Source organism: Diospyros lotus, chromosome 13, assembly GCF_014633365.1.
Source record: "Diospyros lotus cultivar Yz01 chromosome 13, ASM1463336v1, whole genome shotgun sequence".
In the NCBI taxonomy this organism is placed as follows: domain Eukaryota; kingdom Viridiplantae; phylum Streptophyta; class Magnoliopsida; order Ericales; family Ebenaceae; genus Diospyros; species Diospyros lotus.
In genome coordinates, this window is record NC_068350.1 from 6676591 (window position 1) to 6700278 (window position 23688).

The 23688-nt window shown below is 39.1% G+C and overlaps 1 protein-coding gene across 3 annotated transcripts in view; it reads left to right on the top strand.

The window, feature by feature from the left end:
* Window positions 1-281: 281 nt before the first annotated feature.
* LOC127788417 (probable apyrase 7) overlaps window positions 282-23688 on the top strand; it is a 29045-nt gene continuing 5638 nt past the window's right edge. The window contains exons 1-3 of one of the 3 annotated variants that reach the window (XM_052316650.1): window positions 282-817; window positions 18304-18349; window positions 18449-20498. In XM_052316650.1, coding sequence (XP_052172610.1) covers window positions 18500-20498 — 1999 coding nt within the window. In that variant the 5' untranslated portion in view covers window positions 282-817; window positions 18304-18349; window positions 18449-18499. Of the gene's footprint in view, window positions 818-18303; window positions 20499-23688 lie in introns of all 3 variants that reach the window. The other 2 variants (XM_052316649.1, XM_052316651.1) reach the window with 2 other exon arrangements.

Here is a 23688-nt window from a genome sequence, read left to right on the forward strand (position 1 = left end):
ACTTAAGTTAAATTATTGAGAATGTTAAAAAAAATTTAGAGTTTTTTAATCAATATTTGAGGTGTATTTATTTTTTTATAAATATAAGTTCACCTATTTATAATTTTTTTTTAAGATTTATGATAAATAAGTTGAGTATTTCAAAATTTATTAGAATTTGAACTTTTAGAAATAAGACTTTGAGAGATTCCCATAAAGATTTTTGAAATTGTTACTTCACACTTTTGATTATGAGATAACCTCACATAGCACTTAATTCGAGAAGGTCTCTTGGAGACCTCTTCACGAGAGTCTACCAAGACTGTTTTTTGGGACCCTCTTTCCGTTGAGAGAGTATACTGAACAAATTTCTCGAACTCTTCTTTTAGAGAGGAGTTCCTTTTCTCCAGATCGGCCATCACCTGCCGCCTTCTGTTGGTGGGTCGCGCCATCACCTGTCGCTTCCTTCTTCTCCAGATCGGCCGTCGCCTTGTGGGTCTCCTCCTTGGTCGCGCCATCGCCGCCTCGTGCTTCCAGATCCGCCGCCGCAAGCCGCCGGGATTCCTCTCCAGATCGGCCGTCGCAGTTGTCGTCGCCTGGTGGGTCTCCTCCTTGGTCGCGCCATCGCCGCCTCGTGCTTCCAGATCCGCCGCCGCAAGCCGCCGGGATTCCTCTCCAGATCGGCCGTCGCCTGGTGGGTCTCCTCCTTGGTCGCGCCATCGCCGCCTTTGCTTCCAGATCCACCGCCGCAAGCCGCCCGTCGCCCTTATCATCGTCTCCTGCCACCTCCTTCTTCCAGATCACCCGTCGCTGTTGTCGTCTCCTTCATTGCTGATCGGTATATCTCTCTACACTGCTCATCGCCTCCATTTTTTGCACGTATATGTTTCTGTAATATTATTTGCAATTTGGAATTTTGTGATTATTTTATGCAAATATTATGCTTCTGATAGCATTTTGCGATTAGTTTCTGCAAATACTATGTTTGTGATTATTTGTGATTTTGTGATTAGTTTCTGATCTCTTTTGCTGTAATTTTTATGTTCCATTTCTGAGGGAGACAAATACTAGATATTCCAATTTCTGCATGTCTCCCATGTTGTTGATTGGTTAGGGATTTAGGTACTATATTCAAGTTTATGCATATGTTTATCAATGCCTTTACATTCTTCGGGCAGAATGATTGTTGAGTACACTTTTGGAGTGTGGAAGGCTAGATTTAGGATCTTAGGGGATATGCCCACATATAGTTTTGATACCCAACGAGACATAGTTCTAGGTACAATAACCATCCATAACTATATTAGGAAGAAAGAGGTACAGGATAATGCATTCATAACAGTAGAAAACGAAAATTATATTCTTGGTGCACAATTCATCTCCCCATCCGACAATCAATTTAACGAGGAAGTAGACTAGAGTGATAATTATTGGATGGCATTGCGGGATGCTATAACTCTGGATATTGGACAATTAGAATAATTGTATTTAATTTTTTAATTTTGTTCTACTAACCCTTTTTGTTTATGTATGGGAAAATTGAACTTCAATTCAAATATTGTGTCTTATCTAATTTTGGATTTTGTAATTATCAATTAAATAGTCTTATCTAATATTGTAATTTTGTAATATTTATCAAATTTATGGACGAAACAAATCTACATTTTAGAAATAATTTATTTAAATATTAATAATTTAATTGTATTGATAAAATATAAAAATAAAGAATTTTATATAATGTCTCAACATATATATTTTACATTTTTATGAAATAAACCTAAATTTAAATATAAAGTATTGTATTAATATATTTTTTAATAATTATGTATAATTTATCAACTTGTAATTGTAAGTATTTTATCAATTAGAAATTAATTTATAATTTTTTTCGTAAAAATTAGTGTTTTATGAATTTTATTTGTATTATTCAGTATCATGTTTGTTTTAGTCTTTTTGTCAAGTTCTGACAGTTTATCAGCTTTTACAAACGAAACATATAACTATTAACTAATAGCTTAAATGCACATTTATCCAAACACGTTATCGACTTAAACGCTACATAGCTTTTATGCTTTACATAACTTAAAAGCTAACTAGCTTAAAAGCTCAAATAAAAAGTGTTAAGCCAAACAGCCTCTCAATGACCCATGACGTCATTAAATTGGTTCGGTCTTCTCCGACGTGCGTCTCCTCTTCTTCTCCGGTCACAGCTGTTGTCTGCTAGCTCGCCCTCTCTTCTTATCATCTGGCAGTCCCTTGTCTCTTCTCCAGCCAACTCACTGCCGTCGTAGACGCCGACGACTGGAGTTTTTCGATTTAAGATAAGCAATTATTTTTCAGATCTAGTGAGATCCAACTGTCGAAACGTTTTGCTTTTCAGGTATGTGGGTCACAAGACCAAAACAATTGTGATTGTCGGTTTCAATCGTCGGAATCTGCCATGGATGGTGGCCGACAACCGGCGACAGAAACGACTAGCTTTTTTCCTAAAAATTAATTTTTAGATTTGGTAAGTTCTAATCGTCGGATCAACAGTGTCATTCATCTTTGTAATTTCTGTCATTGTTGAAATATTTGCCTAAGGATTAGACATATGGTCACGGGAGAGTAAGGACGAATAGAAGGTATTAGATTAAGTCTTTTAGAAGTCTGTTAGTTAGGAATATATTTGTAATTGCAGGTGGTTAATGGAGTCCTTGTAAATCCCGCCCTCTATAATTTATAAATAGAGGGTTCGGGAGTTATATTCTTCTCTCATTCAGTTTTGCGATCTATCTTGTGGAAAGAGTATGTACTGGGTACGTGCGGGAGAGAAAAGGGTTATTGCTTTGTAATTTCTGGGTAGTGCAGCTTGGTAATAGGGCTGACAGAGAAATCAGTGCATGTAATCTTTGTTTCTGGTTTCAAGATAGTGAAGAGCAAAGTCATATCAGTTTGGATGTAGGTTCTCCTTCTAGGAGTTCCGAACCTGGATAAATCATTTGTCTTGTGTGTGGGTGCTTTGATTCTGTGTTAATTTCTTGTATTCCTATTTCTGTTCTAATCGTGAGTGAGAGTTTGTATTTGTCTTGAGGGAGAATTGAGTCGGTGTCGGCGAGAATTATTACAACAGTAATCTTTTTCCACAATCTTTTGCATCATAATAAGGTATAATCGATTAGATTGTTTCAGGAGTTTTTATCCCCTTTTTTCTTTTCCCTTCCAATTTTTGATAACTAACTTATTTGAGAGCGAAACTTTCAAGATGTTCATTAGAGAATGTAGCCAAAGTAGGTTGGTGTCTCAATGAAGGGAATAATAAATGACATGCGGCGGTGGGGGGGAAGATAGAGAGGGAGGGAGGAGGGTCAGTGTACATGCCAGCAATTTCAATAACTTCTTTTGATCCCTCGTCCTTCTCCATATTCTTTTAGAAAGAGTCATTGTTGCTGTGGAGGGTTTCAGGGTTATTTTTTTAAATCCTGGTAGTGAAGAATAAAATGAAAAAGGGATTTAGATACTTCCTCTCCTCTTCTTCCACATTCTTTCTATTTCTGATCCGTAACCCAGAAACTCATTTAGGACTCAAATTCAAGGATGTTTATTAGGAATTTAGGAGTATCGCCTTAAGCTGCTTGGTATCCAAAAAGGGATTTAGATTGTTGGGAGAGATTGAAATACGAAAGATTGAGACTAAATGTTCAAAATATTCATATACAAAATGGACAGATGTATAATCCATGAGGTTAGCAAAGTAAAAGGCTTGTTAGCCAGAGAAACAAGGAAATTATGGATCCAAAAACTTAGAGACGAGATTTTTTGTTTCTTAGAGACGAATTTTTTCAGCTTTAGAGATGGGGAAGATAAAGAGCTTTGTCGTTTCTTTTTAAATAATTTTTATATTGCAATTTGGGTGATATTTTATTACTCGGATTGATTCGATGCTATTAGGATTTACATAAACTGGAAGATCTGGTGGCAGTAGATTTTGGCATTGGGGGCAGATGAGAAATTGAACATAGTGATTGTCAAAAGTGAAGAGAGAGAAAAAGAAGTCAAGTGAGTTGTCGTATTTTGGTGCAGATAGGGAGTGAGTTTAAATTACTGGGACTCTTGAGATAAAATGAAACTGTGAAAGGAAAATAAAACTGAATTTACCTAATTATATTTAAATTATTCGATGATCAAATAGTGAAACTTATAGCACATGGATTCATCATATTTTTCAACTTTTCTAGAACTGGAAAATGCTGCTGGCTTTTGATAAGTCTCGGATCTGAGACTTATGCAGTTTGGAAAATTAAGTAGCCGTAGAATTCAAATTGGAGGGAGAGAAAGAGAGAATTTAAAAGGAGGAGGGAGGATTGAGAGGAAAAGAGAGAATTTTGGAGGGAAAGATTTATGTTCTATTTAATTGCGTAAATCCCATCCTCGGTGCCTCTTATCCTTTTATAGGCAGCCTTATGGTTGTAACCGCAAGGGTACAAGTTGTTAGAGCTACAACCGTTTAGTATAGCTATGGCTTATTACAATACTGAGCTAATTACAGCCTTGCCCCTAACTACTAATTACATTCATGCCCTTGCTCGCCCTTTAGGGTCATGACATTTCCCCTCTCCCCAAGAAAGACAGTAGTTGGGCTGCTCGAGGGTATTGCTTTAGCAAGTCCGGTAGGTACTCCCAGGTTTCATTATCTGGGTGCAGGTGGCTCCATTGGACCAAAACTTCAATTAGGGGAATAGTATCCTTTGAGGTGATCCTCTGGTCCACAATAGCTTGGGCTTCCACCGGCACCTCTTTGTCTTCATCTATTGGGGGAAGATGGGGTCTGGTTGTGGTTGTAGGCTCCATTGCTTTCTTTAGCAGTGACACGTGGAACATTGGATGAGTGGTTGTCCTTTCAAGCAATTGCAGCCTGTAAGCTACCTTGCCTACTTTAGCAAGCACTGTGTATGGCCCAAAGTATTTGGGGCTCAACTTAGAGGCAGGGGTTGATGAGAAAGAGTGTTGGGGGAACCTCTTGACCTTCAAATATACTCTATCACCCACATTAAATTCCCGATCACTCCTCCTATCCACCACTTGCTTCATCTAGTTCTGAGTTGTGGCTAGTTCCTTCTTTAGTAGTTGTGTCACCCTTTGTCTTTGTTGTAAATACTCTTTCATGGTAGGTACTGTTGTGGGGGCGTTCATTAAGGCATGTAGGAGAGGGGCTAGGTACCCAAATAATGCCTCTCAAATGGGGACTTCTTGATGGCATTGTGGTAGCTTGAATTGTACCATCACTGTGCCATAGATAGCCTCTACCACAACTCTTGAGCTTGGCAAAACACGTACAAAGTAGGTAGGACTCCAAGCGTTGATTCACTCTCTCCGTTTGCCCATCCGTTTCTAGATGGTATGCCATGGACATATGTGGCCTGACTCCCAAGCCTTTAAACAACTCTTGCCAAAAATGACTTGTAAAAATCTTATCCCTATCGAACACTATTGATCTTGGGACCCCATGAATCTTAACCACTAAGTCAAGGAATTGTCTAGCCACCTCTTGGCCGTGAATGGGTGGGTGAGACTTACAAAGTATGCAAACTTAGTTAATCTATCCACGATTACCAATATAGTATCCCTGCCCTCTGATCTGGGTAGTCCTTTAATGAAGTCCATAGACACCCCTTCCCAAGCCTATTATGGGATGGCCAATGGTTGGAGGAGTCTTGGTAAGGCCACATGCTCGTGCTTGCACCTTTGACAAGTCCATAAGACAACACAAATTCCACTACTTCCTTCTTGGGTCCTGTTCAAAAGAACATTTGTCTTTATCTTCTGGTAGGTAGCCTGAATTCCAGAACGGCCCCCCAAGGGAGAGTCACACAAGGATTGCAGAATCCTTCATTTGAGCCTTTGATCATCCCCCACCACTATCCTGCCACGATATCTGATTAGTCCTTGTGTCATGGTTGTCATGAACCTTGGAGATGAGTTAGGGTATGAAAGGAAGATTGAGAATAATAAGAGAAGAATTTGGGGAAGAGATCAGTTGGGAGGGAGAGAACAACAAGAAGATGAGGGAGGAGATTATCGAGAGAGAGAGAGTGGGAGAAATAGTAGAAAGAAATAAAGTATTCAATTCATTTTTAGCATGCTCTTTACAGAAGAAGGATCAAGCTTATATAGCTTGAATCGTGGGTGTTGCCATAGCATATCACACCCACTTTAACTAACTAATTTGTCCTATTCTAGCACATAGACACCTGGCAGATTCTGCCATAATAAACTAACCAGTTGGAAAGGTAATACAAACAAGAGAATGAAATACTAAGGCAATACAAGTAATATCCAAGCTAATACAAAACTTAGCCTCAAAATTATACGCCTCCCTAGTCTCGTGACAAACTATTGCAACCATATTACAATGATGCCCTTTTATTGTTCCTGGGGTCATGACAATTCCCCTCTCCTCGAGAGAGTTTTTGTCCTCAAGAACTTGCAACAAGTAGCCATTGCTCTTCACCCAATTTCAGCCTTCTCTATCTGTTTCATTCCTCGTTCCTTCTTTCTCCTCCTAGGTCTCTTCTTCTTTGTTCTTAGGTTTCCAAGATCCATCCCAGGCATACTTTGGCCTAGAACTTCAATTGAAGAAATCTGATCGAGTTCAAGTTTGATGCCCCCACCTTTTATAATAGCTGGCCTACCAAAATCGGTCTCCTTGTCCAATACAAGGATGGATAACGGACCTACAACCATAACTGCCTTTACTGTATTCCCCTTCAACCCATGGCCAAGCTCTGTTGCAAAAATATTAACATCATTCTTGGAAATATAGTGATGAAGAATTGTAGACTTACCTTGGGTGCTTAGACCAATGCTGTCTGTGAGCATTGGAATTAGGGGCTGTTATGATTTCAATCCTAGCCAATAGCTCCTTAGTGGCTACCATAATGCCTTCATCCCAGCCCTCTTTTCCGACCTGATTTGCAGCCCAATTATCTAATGAAATAATATCTTTGCCTGGACTATCATATGTATGGAAGCCATCTATGTAGTAGTTCTTACCTCCAATTTGTTCTATAGACTAATTAACACTCGATTTATCAGCTTCTAGCTCTTGTAAAGTGTGATCTATACAGATCTCCTCATCCAATCTACTTTCATGTTCTGAATCCTGAGTTACCATTGATAAATTGGCTTTGATTCCAGCAACAACTTCCTTAATATTGACTAATTTTTAGTTGGTTCCTCTTGATTCCATGCGAGTAATCCAACAACTTCTTTTTCCCCGTATTTGTCGAGATATTTCTCTACATGCACTTCTCCTTCAAAAAGATTCGTGGGCTCCTTTTGATCTTCTGCCATATCAACTTGATCAATATAATTTGCCTTGAGATTATGCTTTTCACCACCAAAATTACTCCCAATATTGCAGCCATCCTTCTGGTCACTGCTGCCTCCATCAGAATGCTTCTTTTTCTGCTCAAAGTCTAGAGTAGGCAGTGAATCGGTCGTTTGTAATCTTGTCTCCTCCTTCGGTTGCTCTACTCCAAGGAATTCCTCATTGTTAAAACTTTCGTGATAATCATCAAAGTATTCCACCGGAAAGTTGTAATGATACTTCTTAATAAGTATCATTGCAAACTCTTGTAGCTTATCGCATATCATAAGGCCAAATTCCTTGCTCTTATCATGTACCCCATTGCTTGCTCTCTTGTCCCATTGGTTGATCTCATTCTCAAACTTCTTTTCCCCTGTTTGTTGCTTTTGGCCAACTAAAAATGCAGTACTCTTCTGCTGTAGTTGAGGCTCCACTTGTTTCATGTGTGCACCGCTTCCCATGGCCGACATCTCCTGAATAGTACACTTCGAAAACCAAGGAGGAGTTCTATACATTCTTCTATTTCGCATGTTATAACAATTCCTATACTTGTCTCATGCACGTCAATAGCCGAGGCACCCTCTCTTCTTTGCTATTCCCTTACGAACCAAGTTGATTGAAATTCACAGCTGAAATCTACCTCTTACTTCCCCTTACTCATTGCCTAAAGCACCAACAATCAACGTGCATGATAAGTTGGAAGAATCCGCTTCTCAAACAGAATCCACCTCTGATTTTTTTTCCCCCCATAGTTTCCCCTTTTTGGTACTGCTTACTGATTTATAATTGGCTGCTCCAAATTCGCCTCCAATATTAATCGACTCCAATGCGATTGCTATAATTTTTCGGATTCAGGCCGGAAGTCACTGCACCCACTGTCTAGTTCAATGGCAGTCATTTGTCTTGCTTTTACTTTCAATTTAGACCGCCTTACTCGCAGCTTCCAAACTCACCAAAGCCTTGCTAGTGAATCCGTTTCTATAAAAGCCTATTACCTATGTTCAACTTCCACTTTTCCTCCACAATTTAAATTGAGACTCCTATTTTGAGAATTAATCACGTTGGAAAGTAATAGCCTAGAACCAGTCGGAACTCACCTGGCTAGATCTTTGCCACATTCCACCAATCTCCGTTTGTCTGGGTCAGAATCGTTTGTGGAAGTCACCTTCCAATTCTACCTTTAATCATTGCTAAAAGGCTTCTTGATTCTCACCAAAACCGTCTCTGACGAATCAATGAAGCTTCTCTAGAGTTCGATTTAGACCCTCACGCCAAGAGTCATGGCCGTATCTCACATCTTAGTAGTCACCTCCAAATCACCAATGAGAATCACTGCTCACTGTTAGCTGTGACTAAGGGATTCTACCAAGGATCAGTTGGAACATCGTACCTTGCTCGTTTTCAATGTCGAACAAGTGACCAACGTCTTAGCCGGAGGCCACTCCTCCTACGTCTCCTTCAAATCCTAGTCGACCTCACCTTCTCATGCATCGAAATCAGTTACTACTTCAGATCCAACATGCGATTGCCTTGATTCAACAATTACTTTCAAACTTGCTTCCTTACTCACCGAAATCTTGACTCAGCCGCCAAAGACCCCCCGGCTTGCTCACTTCAAATCGAACCGAACACTATTGAATTCTGAACTCTAACCGAGGAAGACCACTTTGTGATGCCCTCTGATTGGGTCCGTGAGGAGATTAGAAATCACTTGACCTTGCTTCACCCTCAATCCTTCCTCGTTTGACAAGGGCTATTCACCGAATCCATTTGAATTGGCTGTGACAGCCTTCCTCACCCTTGTCCTCAACTCTGGCGGAACTCTTGCAACGTATCTTCTGCTTCAATCGCACGCGCCTAGGCCGTCAGCTTCACCCTCCGATGGACTCACACCTCTTCGGGACGTCCGCTACAGTCATAGACGCTCGGTGGTCCGCTTAACTCTCCAATTGATTGCTGCTTCTCATGAATGACGTTCGTTCGCGTCACCCCACCATCCGCTTCTCACGAATGACTGCTGTCCGCTTCTTTGGCGTGCTCGCCAGTCGACCCAACTTCGTTCGACTGCAAGACCGTCAGCTTTGGTCAAAATCACCTTTCGACCTAAGTGAGCAGCACACGCCCTAGTCGTATTCGCCTTCAAATCAGAGCCACAACAGAAACACATCCGAGGATGGTACTGCTCTGATACCAATTTGTCATGAACCTTGGAGATGAGCTAGGGTATGAAAGGAAGATCGAGAATAATAAGAGAAGAATTTGGGAAAGAGATCAGTTGGGAGGGAGAGAACAACAAGAAGATAAGGGAGGAGATTACCGAGAGAGAGAGAGAGAGGGAGAAATAGTAGAGAGAAACAAAGTATTCAATTCATTTTCAGCATGCCTTTTACAGAAGAAGGATCAAGCTTATATAGATTGAACTGTGGGTATTGCCATAGCATATCACACCCACTCTAACTAACTAATTTGTCCTATTCTAGCACATGGACACCTGCCAGATTTTGCTATAACAAAACTAACTAGCTGGAAAGGAAATACAAACAAGAGAATGAAATACTAAGGCAATGCAATTAAGTAATATCCAAGCTGATACAAAACTTAGCCGCAAAAAATTATACGTCTCCCTAGTCTCGTGACAAACAATTGCAACTATATTACAATGATGCTCTTCTATTGTTCCTGGGGTCATGACAATGGTATACCCCTTGCCCCCCATAGGATTCACTACCAATTGTTATTGCAGTTCCTTAAGCTACTCAGTATGCTCATAGCTCTCTGTGATCTCCTTTACCCAATCAGGGATGACAATTGTAATGGCACTGCAGCTGGCCTGTTCTTCTCTTTTGGAAAGTGCATCGGCCACTTTATTTTTCTTCCCTTGCCTATAGTGGATTGTATAATCCAAGCCTAGTAGTTTAGATACCCCCTTCCTCTAGAGCTGGGTGTGTAGTTTTTGCTACAACAAATGCCTCAAACTGTCATATCAGTCTTAATGATAAAGGGGCCTCTTTCTTGGTAGTGCCTCCACTTGTCCACTACCACTAAAACTGCTAGTAGCTCCTTGTTGTATACACTTAGTCCCAAGTGCCTTGGGGCTAAGGCTTGACTAAGGTATGGCAGCGGTCTGCCTTCTTGCATGAGCACTGCACCCACCCCCATATCACTAGCATCTGTCTCTACCACAAAGGGTTTTGAGAAATTAGGGAGAGTTGATACCGGGGCTCTTTTCATTGCCTCCTTGAGGGTTGTGAATGCCATTTCAGCCTTGGGGTTCCACTAGAACTTATCCTTCTTTAGCAACTTGGTCAAGGGCTTACTAATCATCCCATAGTGTGGGACAAATCTCTGGTAGTACCCTATTAGTCCCAAGAATCCTCTCAATTCCTTCACAATATTAGGCTGCGACCATTCAGTTATAGCATAGATTTTCCTTGGATTAGTACTAACTCCTTCCCTCGATATTACATGCCCCAAATATTCAACCTCCCTCTATGCAAACAAGCATTTGGACATTTTGACATACAATTGATTGTGTTTAAGGATTTGGAATGTTGTCCTTAGGTGGGAAAGATGAAGTTCCAATTTAGGGCTATATATATTAGTATGTCATCAAAGAATAGTAATATGAATTTTCTTAGGTAAGGGGCAAATAATTGGTTCATCAAGGCTTGAAAGGTAGCCGGGCCATTAGTGAGTCCAAATGGCATAACAAGGAATTCATAAAGGCCTTGGTGGGTTTGAAAGGCGGTTTTTGGGATGTTTGCAGGGTGCATTCTGATCTAATGGTACCCAGATTGCAAGTCTAACTTAGGAAAAATGGTTGCCCCATGTAATTCATCCATCAAATCTTCTATAATAAGAACAGGGAATTTATTCTTAATGTTTAGGGTGTTGGGCTGGCGATAGACCACACAAAACTGTCAGGTACCATCATTCTTTTTGACTAATAGGACAGGTGATGCAAATGGGCTCTGGCTGGGTTGTATAATTGAGGAGGAAAACATTTGTTTAACTTGTCTTTTGATTTCAGATTTTTGTATGAGTGGGTAATGGTAAGGTCTAATATTGACTGGTTTTGAATTGGGCTTCAAGGGAATGGGTAGGGGGAAGAGAGGTAGGTTCAACAAACAATTCCTTAAACTCTATCAAAAGTTTATTGAGTGTGCCCAAGGGGGTTACCTCTTCTTGAGATGGTGTAGGTTCCACTATCTGCTTCTCATTGCCCCTTGTTCTCGTGTAACCTTCTTCCTCCATTTCCACAGCTTGAATGGAGAATAGTTGGGAAATGTGGAACTTTCTCTTTTTAAGCAACTTATGTAATTTCTTCCTTATAATTACTTTGCATTCCCCTGTCTCTAGGCTTCCCACCAATGTTAGCTTCTTATCCACCTTAATGGTCACCTCTAGCTTATTGAAGTCAAACGTCAGAGGATTAACGGTCCTCATCCAGTCCACCTCCAACTCTATATCACAGCCCCTTAATTCCAACACCCTTACTTCCATCAAGAACTCCTACCCTTGCATGAGCCACTTGAAATCCGCGCATTTGTAGTGGCTAAACATACGGTAACCGTTGGCCATTGTGATAGACAATGGTGTGGTGGCCACCAACTCACACTGTAGATTAGTGGCAGTAGCTTCAATGAGGAAGCTATGTGTATTGCCATTATCTATGAAGACCATCAACTTCCTCCTTCCAGCTTACCCCTTGACTTTTATTATTTTAACCGTCGACTCTCCTTTCAATGCATGGAAAGATATCTTCCCTCCTTCATTTTCTACCTCTGCCTCCCCTATCAACTCCATGTCTTCCTCATTGACCTCCCCTTCTTCCTCATCCTCCTCCTCTTCCTTGCCTTCCATTTTCACGAGTTGTCGTTTGCACTAATGGCCTGGTCCATACTTATCACCACATTTGTAATAGAGCCCGATCTGCCTTGTCTGCTCAATTGTAGTACCCTTCATGCCATTGTAATTTGTCTTAGGGGGTCCCGATGCTAATCCAGCACTCATCCCCTTCGTGTTCACCCCCATAGGTTGTGGAGGGTTCACATTTCTCCTAAGCCATGACTTACCCCTCCCAAAGATGGCCTCTAACGTCAGTTCTTGAAGCTTGGCCTTCTCAGTGGCCTGCCTTATGGTGGTAGGCAAGATCATTTTGACCATAGATCGTAATTCTCCTCTAAGGCCACTCACAAAATTTGATACAAAATACAGCTTCGTAAGGTAGTGTTGTGCATTCCACATAAGAGCCCTCAATTCTTCAAACTTGTCCTGGTAGTCAATCGTCGTTCTTGTTTGCTTCAACATCTTGAACTCCTCAATCACATCTGACATGTTCTTCTCCCCGAACCTTACAGACAGCTCTTCTGCGAACTCATTCCATCCAGCCTCCACCTCCCTCGCCTTGATCCACCCTTGATACCGGGAGTTGGCAATATCATTGAGATATGTCGCTGCCATGGTGACCCTCTGCATCTCGGGCACATTATACAATTGAAAGAATCTCTCACCAGCAAATCCACCATCTCGACTTGGATTAGTTAAACAAGGGAATCTCCAAACGAGGCATAGGGGTGGAGATATTAGTGTGAGAATTCAGACCTCTTACCGGTGCTCCGATATCTGCCTCTAACGACTCATTTGGCTCAACCAATCTGTCAGGTCGTGGGAGTATTTTGTGGCCAGAATGACTGGGATCCGTCCTCGATTGGGGTGGGAATTTAGGCGGCAACTTGAATTGTGGAAGGGTAGAGAACATATTGAATATGCTATCAATTCTCTGTTTGTACTGATCGATGGTTTCCCAGTGCTTCTCTAACTCTCGTTGCATCGCTTCTCTGGCAGTGGCTTGATCTTCCCTGCCCTGAGCGATCGGTTCATGAGTTTGGTTCATTCCAAACTCCAATGCCTCCATGTGCGTCTCCAATTGCTTTATACGTGTGCCTTCCGTCATTGATTTTGCTCAAGTTGATATCACCTTCAATCTTCGAGCACGTCCCACTCTAATACCAAATGATAAGTCTCGGATTTGAGACTTATGCAGTTTGGAAAATTAAGTAGCCGTAGAATTTAAATTGGAGAGAGAGAGAGAGAGGAGGAGGGAGAATTGAGAGGAAAAGAGAGAGAGAGAGAATTTTGGAGGGAAAGATTTATGTTCTATTCAATTGCATAAATCCCATCCTCGGTGCCTCTTATCCTTTTATAGGCGCCTTATGGTTGTAACTGCAAGGGTACAAGCTGTTAGAGATGCAACCGTTTAGTACAATTATGGCTTATTACAATACCAGGCTAATCACAGCCTTGCCCCCTAACTACTAATTACATTCATGCCCTTGCCCGCCCTTTGGTGTCGTGACAGCTTTATTTGAAGGCTTCATATAATTCTGGTTGCTGAAGGAAAACAATAGTATAGTTTTCTCTAAGTTCTTGTTAAATGTCTTTGAAAGGTGACCAGATGATTGGACGTACTATGTGCTCGCCGCCGAGGCCAAGGCAATTGGATAAAATGAATACAAGTAGTGAATTTTATACTACCAAGATTAAGAAGAGTAGTATTATGGTGCAACAAAGTATTAGTTGTAAAAGAAATGGAAGAGTTTGAAAGTGCATTTTAACTGAATTTGTTCTCTGATATTCCAAAAAGACTATCAAAATCTAGAGTTCTAGGAAAAATGCTATCTTCCAAGTAGAAATCCAATTATAGTTTTACGTGAACCTTATTAATACTACCTTTGACAAAACTTAGATTTTGTTGGTCTTGGATTCTAGGCAAAACACTCTCTTCCAAGTAAAAATCAAACTGGTTTTATGTGAACCCTACTAATGCTATCCATGACAAGGAAATTAAAGTTGGCTAAGGGACCATATTCATCAATATTTGAGAGTATTAAATGATAAGCTGAAGAAGATCCTACCTTGCTACTTTTGTACTTTCGCCTCCCCTCTAAACATATTACCATGAAGCAAAACATTACAATTTGAATGAATTTTATTAATTTTAGGCTGACATATTTTGCCATAAACAATTGGGAAGTAGCATTCCACAGGTTTTGTTTTGTATCTTGGAACTTAGGCATGCGATACGGCTGATACCCTCATGATAACATGACACTCACTCCAAGTCCAATTTTTGCCATAATAGCATTTTTAATGCCATCATATTTTTTTCGTCACAATTGGACTTTGAAACCATTGAGATAATGCTCTACTTTGATCTCTTAAACTTTTGATCATTATTGCCATTCAAGCTTTTCAAAGCCAGTGAACCACCTCTGCTTAAAAAGATTGCTTATGTATCATTCTTCTTCCCTGTAGAAGCAATCTCCAATTATTCCAATGTCAAATCATAGAACTCGTTAATACTCTTCAATAGACATACCCTGTTACTGCTCCTTCAACAACCAGTTCCTAATATACTCGGTCTTTTATACGCATCAGTGAATCTTGTGAAAGACAATTACATAGCCAAATAACACTTTTCTAGAGAGAGCTCATTAATTCCAAAGTCATAATTACTCAGAAGTCATGTTATCAGTATTACTATGAATAGTGATGTAAAATCCTCCATAACTGCAAGAATAGAAGCAAATATAGATTGAATACTCCTGTTGTAGTTATAATAAAATAACAATCCCAGATTATCATGATCTGGAAGGCGATGATCTAATCCAACTGCATAATTCATGCTTTTGATTAAGTGTAGCCTTGCCTATTTTCACTCTCCATCAACAACTTCGTGTGAATTGCTTTTTAAAAGGTGTCAATATGCATGAGACGTTGTTCAATGTCCCAGTAATGAATTCAGTATATACAAAATCATGTGGAACTATATCACTTGTAAATTATATGTATATAAACACAGAGAGAGAGGAGGGGGGGGGGGGATCTCAATCAATTGTCAAAATTTACTCCACTATGATACCATGTCAGCCAGAATCTGATACAGCTAATCTCTTCTCTTAAGTCAAAACTGTTCAAGGGTCTTTACATGAAGATATTTTAAGAAAGATGCAACCTGATATGAATTCTAGCTAAAATTACTAGCATGTGAAGATCATATAACTTGTAAGATGGTGATAATAAACCTCTATTTGGTTGAGTAGTGGCCATCCAAAACAGTGTTTTTTTAAAAATAAAAATATTTTTACATGTTTTTGTAGTGTTTGACCAAAATTAAAAAGCATTTTTACACAACCAAAGCCTTTTGAATCCCATGGAGCATAAGTAGAAATTTGAAGCTTCTACAATGAAGTAAAAATACTTTTTTTTAGTCAAAATTATACTAATTTGCACATGGTTGAATTTGAAAATTACACTATTAGTTCTAATTAAATTTCATGTTATTTTGTTAAATTTAAAATTTTTATTGTTTTAATAATCTAAATGATAACTTACTGCACAAAAAAAAAAAAAAGATTTTATAGGTAAGATAGTATTTAATCAAAAAAATTTAAAAACATTTTCTTATCCAAAGAGTATTAACTACAAAAACAATTTTGTCAATGCCATTTCTGGATTTATTTGTTAAAAAGCATGTTTTCTAGTTGCTGGCCAAATGCATATAATAATGCTAAAAACGCTTCTAAGATGATTTGGCCAAATGCTCGATCTACTCTTCTTCATTGTAAAAGTGCTTTTTATAGATGTGATTCTTATGACAATACAAATTTCATGGCAATACCAAATATGTACTGGGAAAATCTGTAGAGATGTGGACGGGGGATAGAGAAATGTAGGAGAGCCAGGAGGAGTTGCAACTTGATGGATGGTGACATTGGCATTACACAAGTGGCTTTAGGGACTTTGACCATTAAGCAATAAAAGGGAATTGCTCTACTTCGTAACTTGGATATCTGCATTGGTTTTTGAATATTATTTGATGTTGATTTAGTCAGTTGTCCATTGAAGTAGGCAGGGTATGGTTAATGCAGAGAAGAGTTGAAATTCCAGATTGCCTATTTTGATATCGTGTTTATTTTGGAATCATTATGCCAACTAGAATAGGGAGGATAAATTAATGATTTTGAAATTCTAGGAGAGAGAGAGAGAGAGAGAGAGAGAGAGAGAGAGAGAGAACACGTATACAGAAAAATAGGATGGTGTTGGTGAGGGACTTCGTTCCAGTGAAGTTGAGTTAGAATTACAAATGAAGTAGGTGCGAGAGACAGAACACAGGGAAGCAACATATGAAGTTTGGAGTAAATGATTGACTTTGACTCTAGTAAAGATCATTAAACCGAGATTTGTTCTGTGAAGCGAAAAATAGAGTGTGGACTAATGATTGATTATGAGTCTAGTGAAGATCATTAAATTTAGACTACTTTTGTCTGGTCTAACACTCTGCAATATCAAAGAAGAACTTTTCAAATATGGGGTTGATTCATATTAGGGTACTTTTTTCCAACAACAAACAACCAATATTTTCCCACGTTCAACTCCTATAGTGTCTCTCTTCCTACTTGCCCGCCTGATGTATCACTCTTAATGCAAATTCCTGCAAAGAGTTCTTTTTTTGTTTTGGGTGCTTTCCAACTTTATCTAGTACAATCTATGAAGAAAGGTTTTCAATTTCCAACCAACCACACAATGTGTCTAATAATACTAAAACAGCATTTTATTCTCCTTTTCCACAAAATCCTGATGCTTAATGCTGGCTTCTCCTAGATTGGAGAAAGTCGGTATTTTCATGCCATACATGCAGTGGATTTGTTGCTGGGTGAGTGCACTGTCTATCATGATGCAAATAACATATACGTGTCCAACCAAGACAAGATAGTATTGGAAACTTGCCCTAGACTCAAAAATTACTCAAGAATATAATTTTTAAGTATGGTAATTAATTTAATGGGTTAAGTCTTTTTTTTTTTCACTCTGTCCTGTGTACCTGTAATGGAATGCTCCAAACTCTATTGTCCCCCAGAAACATGTCTCAATTTGATGATCTTGACTGACTAGAGTTGAAATCAATGGTATACTCCAAGCTTTAATAGTTTTTTATTTTTTTCTAAATTCCAAACTTTATTTGTAGCTTCCTTGTTATTTGTCTCTCTCACCAAGTTCTAGGGGGACAGTCAATAGAGTATGACTGAACTAGAGTATATCTTCACTGCCTTATGCCAATGTCTCGATCCTTGAAATTGTAGCCCCTTTTGACTCTCCTGTATTTTTCCATCCCTCCTTTGCATCACTACAAATCTTCTTATTCTCACCATTTCACAAATCATATAATCTTCATAGGTTTCTTATTTCTTGGCAGACCAAAGGAGTGCTACTAAAGTTGGGGAATTCAAAACTTCCAAAAATTCCCTCTTTATAGAGTTCCAAGAGATTGTATTCTGTATGAAAATCTTATTTATCTCTAATTCCTTTGTGGATGCCTTGTTGTGGACTCAAACATTATAGAAGGCCGCAAGGTACAGTACATGCACCAAACAGAATCCCTCTTTTGAGAATTTAGGTTGTGCATGTGATTTATGTTGTAAATTGCAATTCATTTGTTAAAGGCTTTGAAATTGTTGAAGGAAAGAACCAGTGCGTCACTTAGGAGTTATTGCTACATTAGATTTAGGACTTTGAAAGTAGATTAACTTACTCTCTTTTTGTATCATAATACTTGGCAAGAAATTGCAACCGTTATATTTGGTAAAAGTGGTTAGTGATTCTGTACTGTCCACATAGCAATAGCAATACACTTATTTTGAGCAACCAAAATTTAAGCTGATTACTGGTAAGTGTTCAAATGTAAATCGTCAATGATATAATACGTTGCCAGTTTGAGTTATACAACTCTCAAAATGGAAAGCTTTATATGATAAATCATCTCAAATTTTTTAGTTGTACAGATTATTAGTTTTTTCTCTTGCTTCATATGGATCAAATAAATGTAAGTTGGTCATTTTCTATTTATGATGTAAGGAGACTTGCTGACTTCATTTGTATTCTGCCTAATTGTTTCCATCATATGCTTCCTGCAGGATTTGTGACACCTATTTTCTAGGGACTGGTGCTATTTTAGTGAATGTAATGTGGAGAATAGCTCATCATTTAATCTGTTTCCTTGTATGAACTCTGTTGTACCATGTAATAACTGGAAATAAGTTTCCACATATATGCATCCAGGTTCCGGGAACAAGATTTTACATGGTACACAAGCTGTGATATCCCGCAGGCATGATGTTTAGTAAAATTGCAGAGTTTGTATCTGCTGCTATAAATCATTCATCGTCCCCAAAGTCTTCTACTCTGCCCTATGTCTCATCTGGACTGTCACCTCCAACAAATTCTGTTCATGGCTACGGTTTTGCAAACTCTGGACAGAAGAATAGTATGCGATTCTCATCTTCTCTCCAAGATTTTTCCACTTACCACCATCTTGATCAAGAAGGAGGTGATCTTAACTCTGGAATTGATGGGGATTTGAAAAATGCAAAACAGGGTTATTTCTCACATAATAGAGGAAGTGGTGCGTCAAGTTTTTCAAAGGAGAAGGCACCATCAGGAAGTCCTCGCGCACGAAAGAAGTGGATGCGTACTATCATGGTTCTAGTTTGCCTTCTGTTATTTGCTTCTCTTATATATATGTTACAGTTGTATTATTCCAATTGGTCTAAAGGAACTTCCAAGTACTATGTTGTACTGGATTGTGGTAGCACTGGGACTCGAGTTTATGTATATCAGGTGTCTGTAAATTACAATAACAATGGCAGTCTTCCTATTTTTTTGAGATCACTACCAGAAGCACTCCAGAGAAAACCTAGCTCAGAAAGTGGGCGAGCTTACAACAGAATGGAGACTGAACCTGGGTTTGACAAATTGGTGCACAATGTCTCTGGCTTGAGGAAAACAATACAGCCACTAATTCGGTGGGCTGAGAAGCAAATACCGAAGCATGCACATAAGACCACTTCTCTGTTCCTTTATGCTACAGCAGGGGTGCGCAGGCTACCAATTTCAGACTCGCAATGGCTTCTTAATAATGCATGGTCCATTTTAAAAAGCTCACCTTTCTTTTGTCGGAGAGAGTGGGTTAAAACTATTAGTGGCACGGAGGAAGCATACTATGGATGGATAGCTTTGAACTACCACACTAGGGTTTTGGGAGCTATTCCAAAGAAAACAACATTTGGTTCACTTGACTTAGGTGGTTCATCCTTGCAGGTTACTTTTGAGAGTAAGGAGCAATTGCATAATGAGACGAGTTTAAAGTTGAGCATTGGTCCCGTTAACCATCATCTCAATGCCTATTCACTCTCAGGGTATGGTTTGAATGATGCATTTGACAAGTCCGTGTTCTATCTTCTCAAGAAACTTCCAAAAACCAATAATGTAGATCTAGCAAGTGGAAACATTGAGATCAAACACCCTTGCCTGCAATCTGGTTACAAGGATAAATATTTCTGTTCTCATTGTGCTTCAGCTTACCAAGAAGGTGGGAGTCCTTCAAGCAGTGCAAAAATTTTGGGTAAAGGGGGAAAGCCTGGGATTACCATCCAGCTCATTGGTGCACCAAAATGGGAAGAATGCAGGGAGCTTGCTAAAGTTGCTGTCAATTTGTCTGAATGGTCTGATCAAAGTCCAGGAATCGATTGTGAGTTGCAGCCCTGTGCTCTTACTCATAATCAGCCTCGTCCATATGGTCAATTTTATGCAATGTCTGGTTTCTTTGTGGTGTATCGCTTTTTTAACTTGAGTTCTGATGCGGCACTTGATGATGTGTTAGAGAAGGGTCATGGTTTTTGCGAGAAATCTTGGGACATTGCAAAGAAAAGTGTTAAACCTCAGCCTTTTATAGAGCAGTATTGTTTTAGAGCGCCATATATTGTGTTCCTGTTGAGAGAGGGCCTACACATTTCTGATAGCCAATTGATTATTGGTTCTGGAAGTATTACTTGGACTCTTGGGGTGTCCCTGGTTGAAGCTGGGAAAGCATTTTCAGCCAGAAAAGAGCTTCACAGATATGAAATACTCCAGATGAGGATAAACCCAGTCATTCTTCTTGCCATTTTGTTTGGTTCACTTCTTTTCTTAATTTGTGCATTATCATTTATTGGCAATTCGCTGCCACGATTGTTCCGCAGACCATATCTTCCCCTTTTCAAGCATAATAGTGCATCATCTGCCTCTGTCCTCACGCCTTTCCGTTTTCAGATTTGGAGTCCTATAAATTCAGGTAAACTCTTCTGCATGACCTGCTACTTATGCAAAAAACATTATGGGAGTTTTGTTGATGCATTACATTTTCCCAATTATGAAATTATGTCCGTTGTTGCTTCTATTTTTTATTTTTTTTGGCCGCCTAATTATGAATGGATAAGTTGTATGGCTCTCATCCTTGGAAGGGAATAATATCTTGTTCTGACATGAAGAGTCTTAAGTGTTCATACTGAGTGTGCTGACAAGCTAGATGATGTAAGGTAATATCCAACTCAAAAGCCAGATCTGGGCCTCTATGTTTGTCTTGGTTTTTGCAATTCTCCTTCATGCATTTTGGACCACAACATTTTGTTTGTCATGGATGAAGTCCAAGGCAAAAGTTGGCCTCATCCCAAATCGTTTTGCTTTAGTGGTTGGAATTACTCTAATGTGCATAAAATATTGGTCCGCTGTTGATGTATGGGTCAAATCCCTGATTGTACATATCTTATTAAGACATCTAGTAGCCAAGTTCTTGACTTGTTAGGGGATCCATAATTTCCTTGTTTCTCTGGCTAACGAGCCGTTTACTTTGCTAACCTCATGGATTAAACATCTGTCCATTTTGTATATGAGTCTCTAGAAAATTTAGTCTCAAATTCAATCTTTTGTATTTCAATCTCCTTACAATCTAAATCCCTTTTTGGATACCAAGCAGCTTAAGGCAATACTCCTAAATTCCTAATAAACATCCTTGAGTTTGAGTCCTAAATGAGTTTCTGAGTTATGGATCAGAAATAGAAAGAATGTGGAAGAAGTGGGGAGGAAGTATCCAAATCCCTTTTTTATTTTATTCTTCACTACCAGGATTAAAAAAACAACCCTGAAACCTTCCAAAACAGAAATGACTCTTTCTAAAAGAATATGGAGAAAGATGAGGGATCAAAAGAAGTTATTGAAATTGCTGGCATGTACACTGATCCCCCTCCCTCCCTATCTATCTTCCCCCGCCCATGTTATTTACTATTCCCTTCATTGAGACACCAAACTGCTTTGGCTACATTCTCTGTTAGTTAGAGGAAAAAATACCTTCATGCATTTATTGATAGCCATCCTCTGCTTTTATACAAATCATATCCAGAAAAATTCAAAACAAATTCCAACTAGCCTTCCTTAAAATCTGGAAGAACACTATCCATAATCTTCTATAACTAATATCGCTTAGTTTAAATTTATTCAAAAGAAAATCAAACAACCTTCAACTAGCATTCCTTAAAAACAGGAAAAACAATTGACCAAGTAAAAACTCATTTCATTAACACTCCTCCTTGAGTTTTTTCTGCAAGACTCCTAACTGTGCCCTTAAATCTTCAAACCTTGAGTTTTGTAATCCTTTAGTCATAATATCAGCAAGTTGTGCCTCTGAACTGCAGTGCTCTAATTTGATTTCCTTATTTTGCTCAGCTTGCCTTAAAGCATGAAACTTCACCTTAATATGTTTGGACCTGCCATGAAGAACCGGATTTTGAGCCATAGAAATTGCAGACTTGTTGTCAACCTTAATAACAGTAGCTTCTTTTACATCCATCTCCAGATCAGCCATTATTTTCCTCAGCCAAATAGCCTGATTTGCAGCACCTGCTGCTGCTACATACTCTGCCTCAGCAGAAGATTGTGCAACCACATCTTGTTTTTTTGAATTCCATGAAAAATACACCTGATCCCAATGAGAATACATAACCAGATGTACTCTTCATATCATCAATACTCCCTGCCCAGTCACTGTCAGAGTACCCTTTAAGCATGCCATTTTCTGTTGAACTATACCAAATACCATAATATGCACTTCCTTCAACGTATCTCAATGCCCGTTTTGCAACTCCCAAGTGAACTTGGCCTGGAGACTGCATAAATCTTGATAACAGGCTTGCTGGTAGCTGTCAAATACAACAAGCTACCAATTAAACTCCTGTAAACAGTAGGATTAGCTTTCTCTCTACCTTCTTCCTTAGATAACTTTTCATTTTGCACCAATGGAGTAGCAACAACTTTGCATCCTTCCATTTTGAATCTTTTAAGAAGATCACGGGCATATTTTTCCTGTGAAATGAAAATTCCAGTTGAACTTTGAAGAGTTTCCATCCCTAGAAAATATTTCATCTCACCCAAATCTGACATCTCAAATTTTTTTTCCATCGCACCCTTAAATTCTTTTAACATCAATTCATCATTTCCCGTTACCAACAAATCATCAACATAAAGTGATACAACTAGCACCTTTTCTTTCTCCACCTTTCTAACATATAATGTAGCTTCATTTTCACTCCTCCTGAAACCACAATGAGTGAGATAAGCATCTATCTTGCTGTACCAAGGCCTAGGTGCTTGTTTCAGCCCATACAATGCTTTATGAAGCTTGTATACCATTTCTTCTGTGCTAGAAACTTCATAACCCTCAGGTTGCTCTACAAAGATCTCCTCTTGCAATTCACCATTTAAAAAAGCTGACTTTACATCAAGGTGAAAAATCTTCCATTTCAATCTAGCTGCTAAAGCCATCAAAAACCTTATTGTGTCATGCCTAGCAACCGGTGCAAAAGTGTCACTAAAATCAATTCCAGGCTTTTGGGCCTACCCCTTAACAACTAACCTTGCCTTCAGCTTGTTCACTGAGCCATCTGGATTTACTTTAGTTCTATAAATCCATTTTAGCCCTATCACATTTCTCTTCTCTGGTCTTTTGACTAGTTTTCCAGGTTTTATTCTTTTCAATCATTGTCATTTCTTCATTCATGGCTTGAATCCACCCTTTTGATCTTGCAGCTTGAGTGTAAGAAGTTGGGTGAGGAAACACAGCATTACACTTCTCATATATTTCAGCTATAGATATGGTTCTTCTTCTAGACAACTCATCTGAATCTTCACTTGAATTTTCATCTTGGCTCACCACTTCAAAATCTGAATTTTCAACTTCAGTATTGGCAGCTGGAAATGCCGAAGTATCTGATTGTGGTGCATGCTGCCCAACTACCCTTTTCTCCCAATTCCAGTAAGAATTTTCATCAAAGACCACATCTCTACTGATGGTGATCTTTTGAGTTTGCAAGTTATAAAGCCTGTAACCTTTAGCTTGTGGAGCATAACCTAACCCAAGAACACTCCTAATTCTGACTTCTGATCCAGCTTACTTCTTTTGACAGCAGGTGTGTGTATATAGCATATGGAGC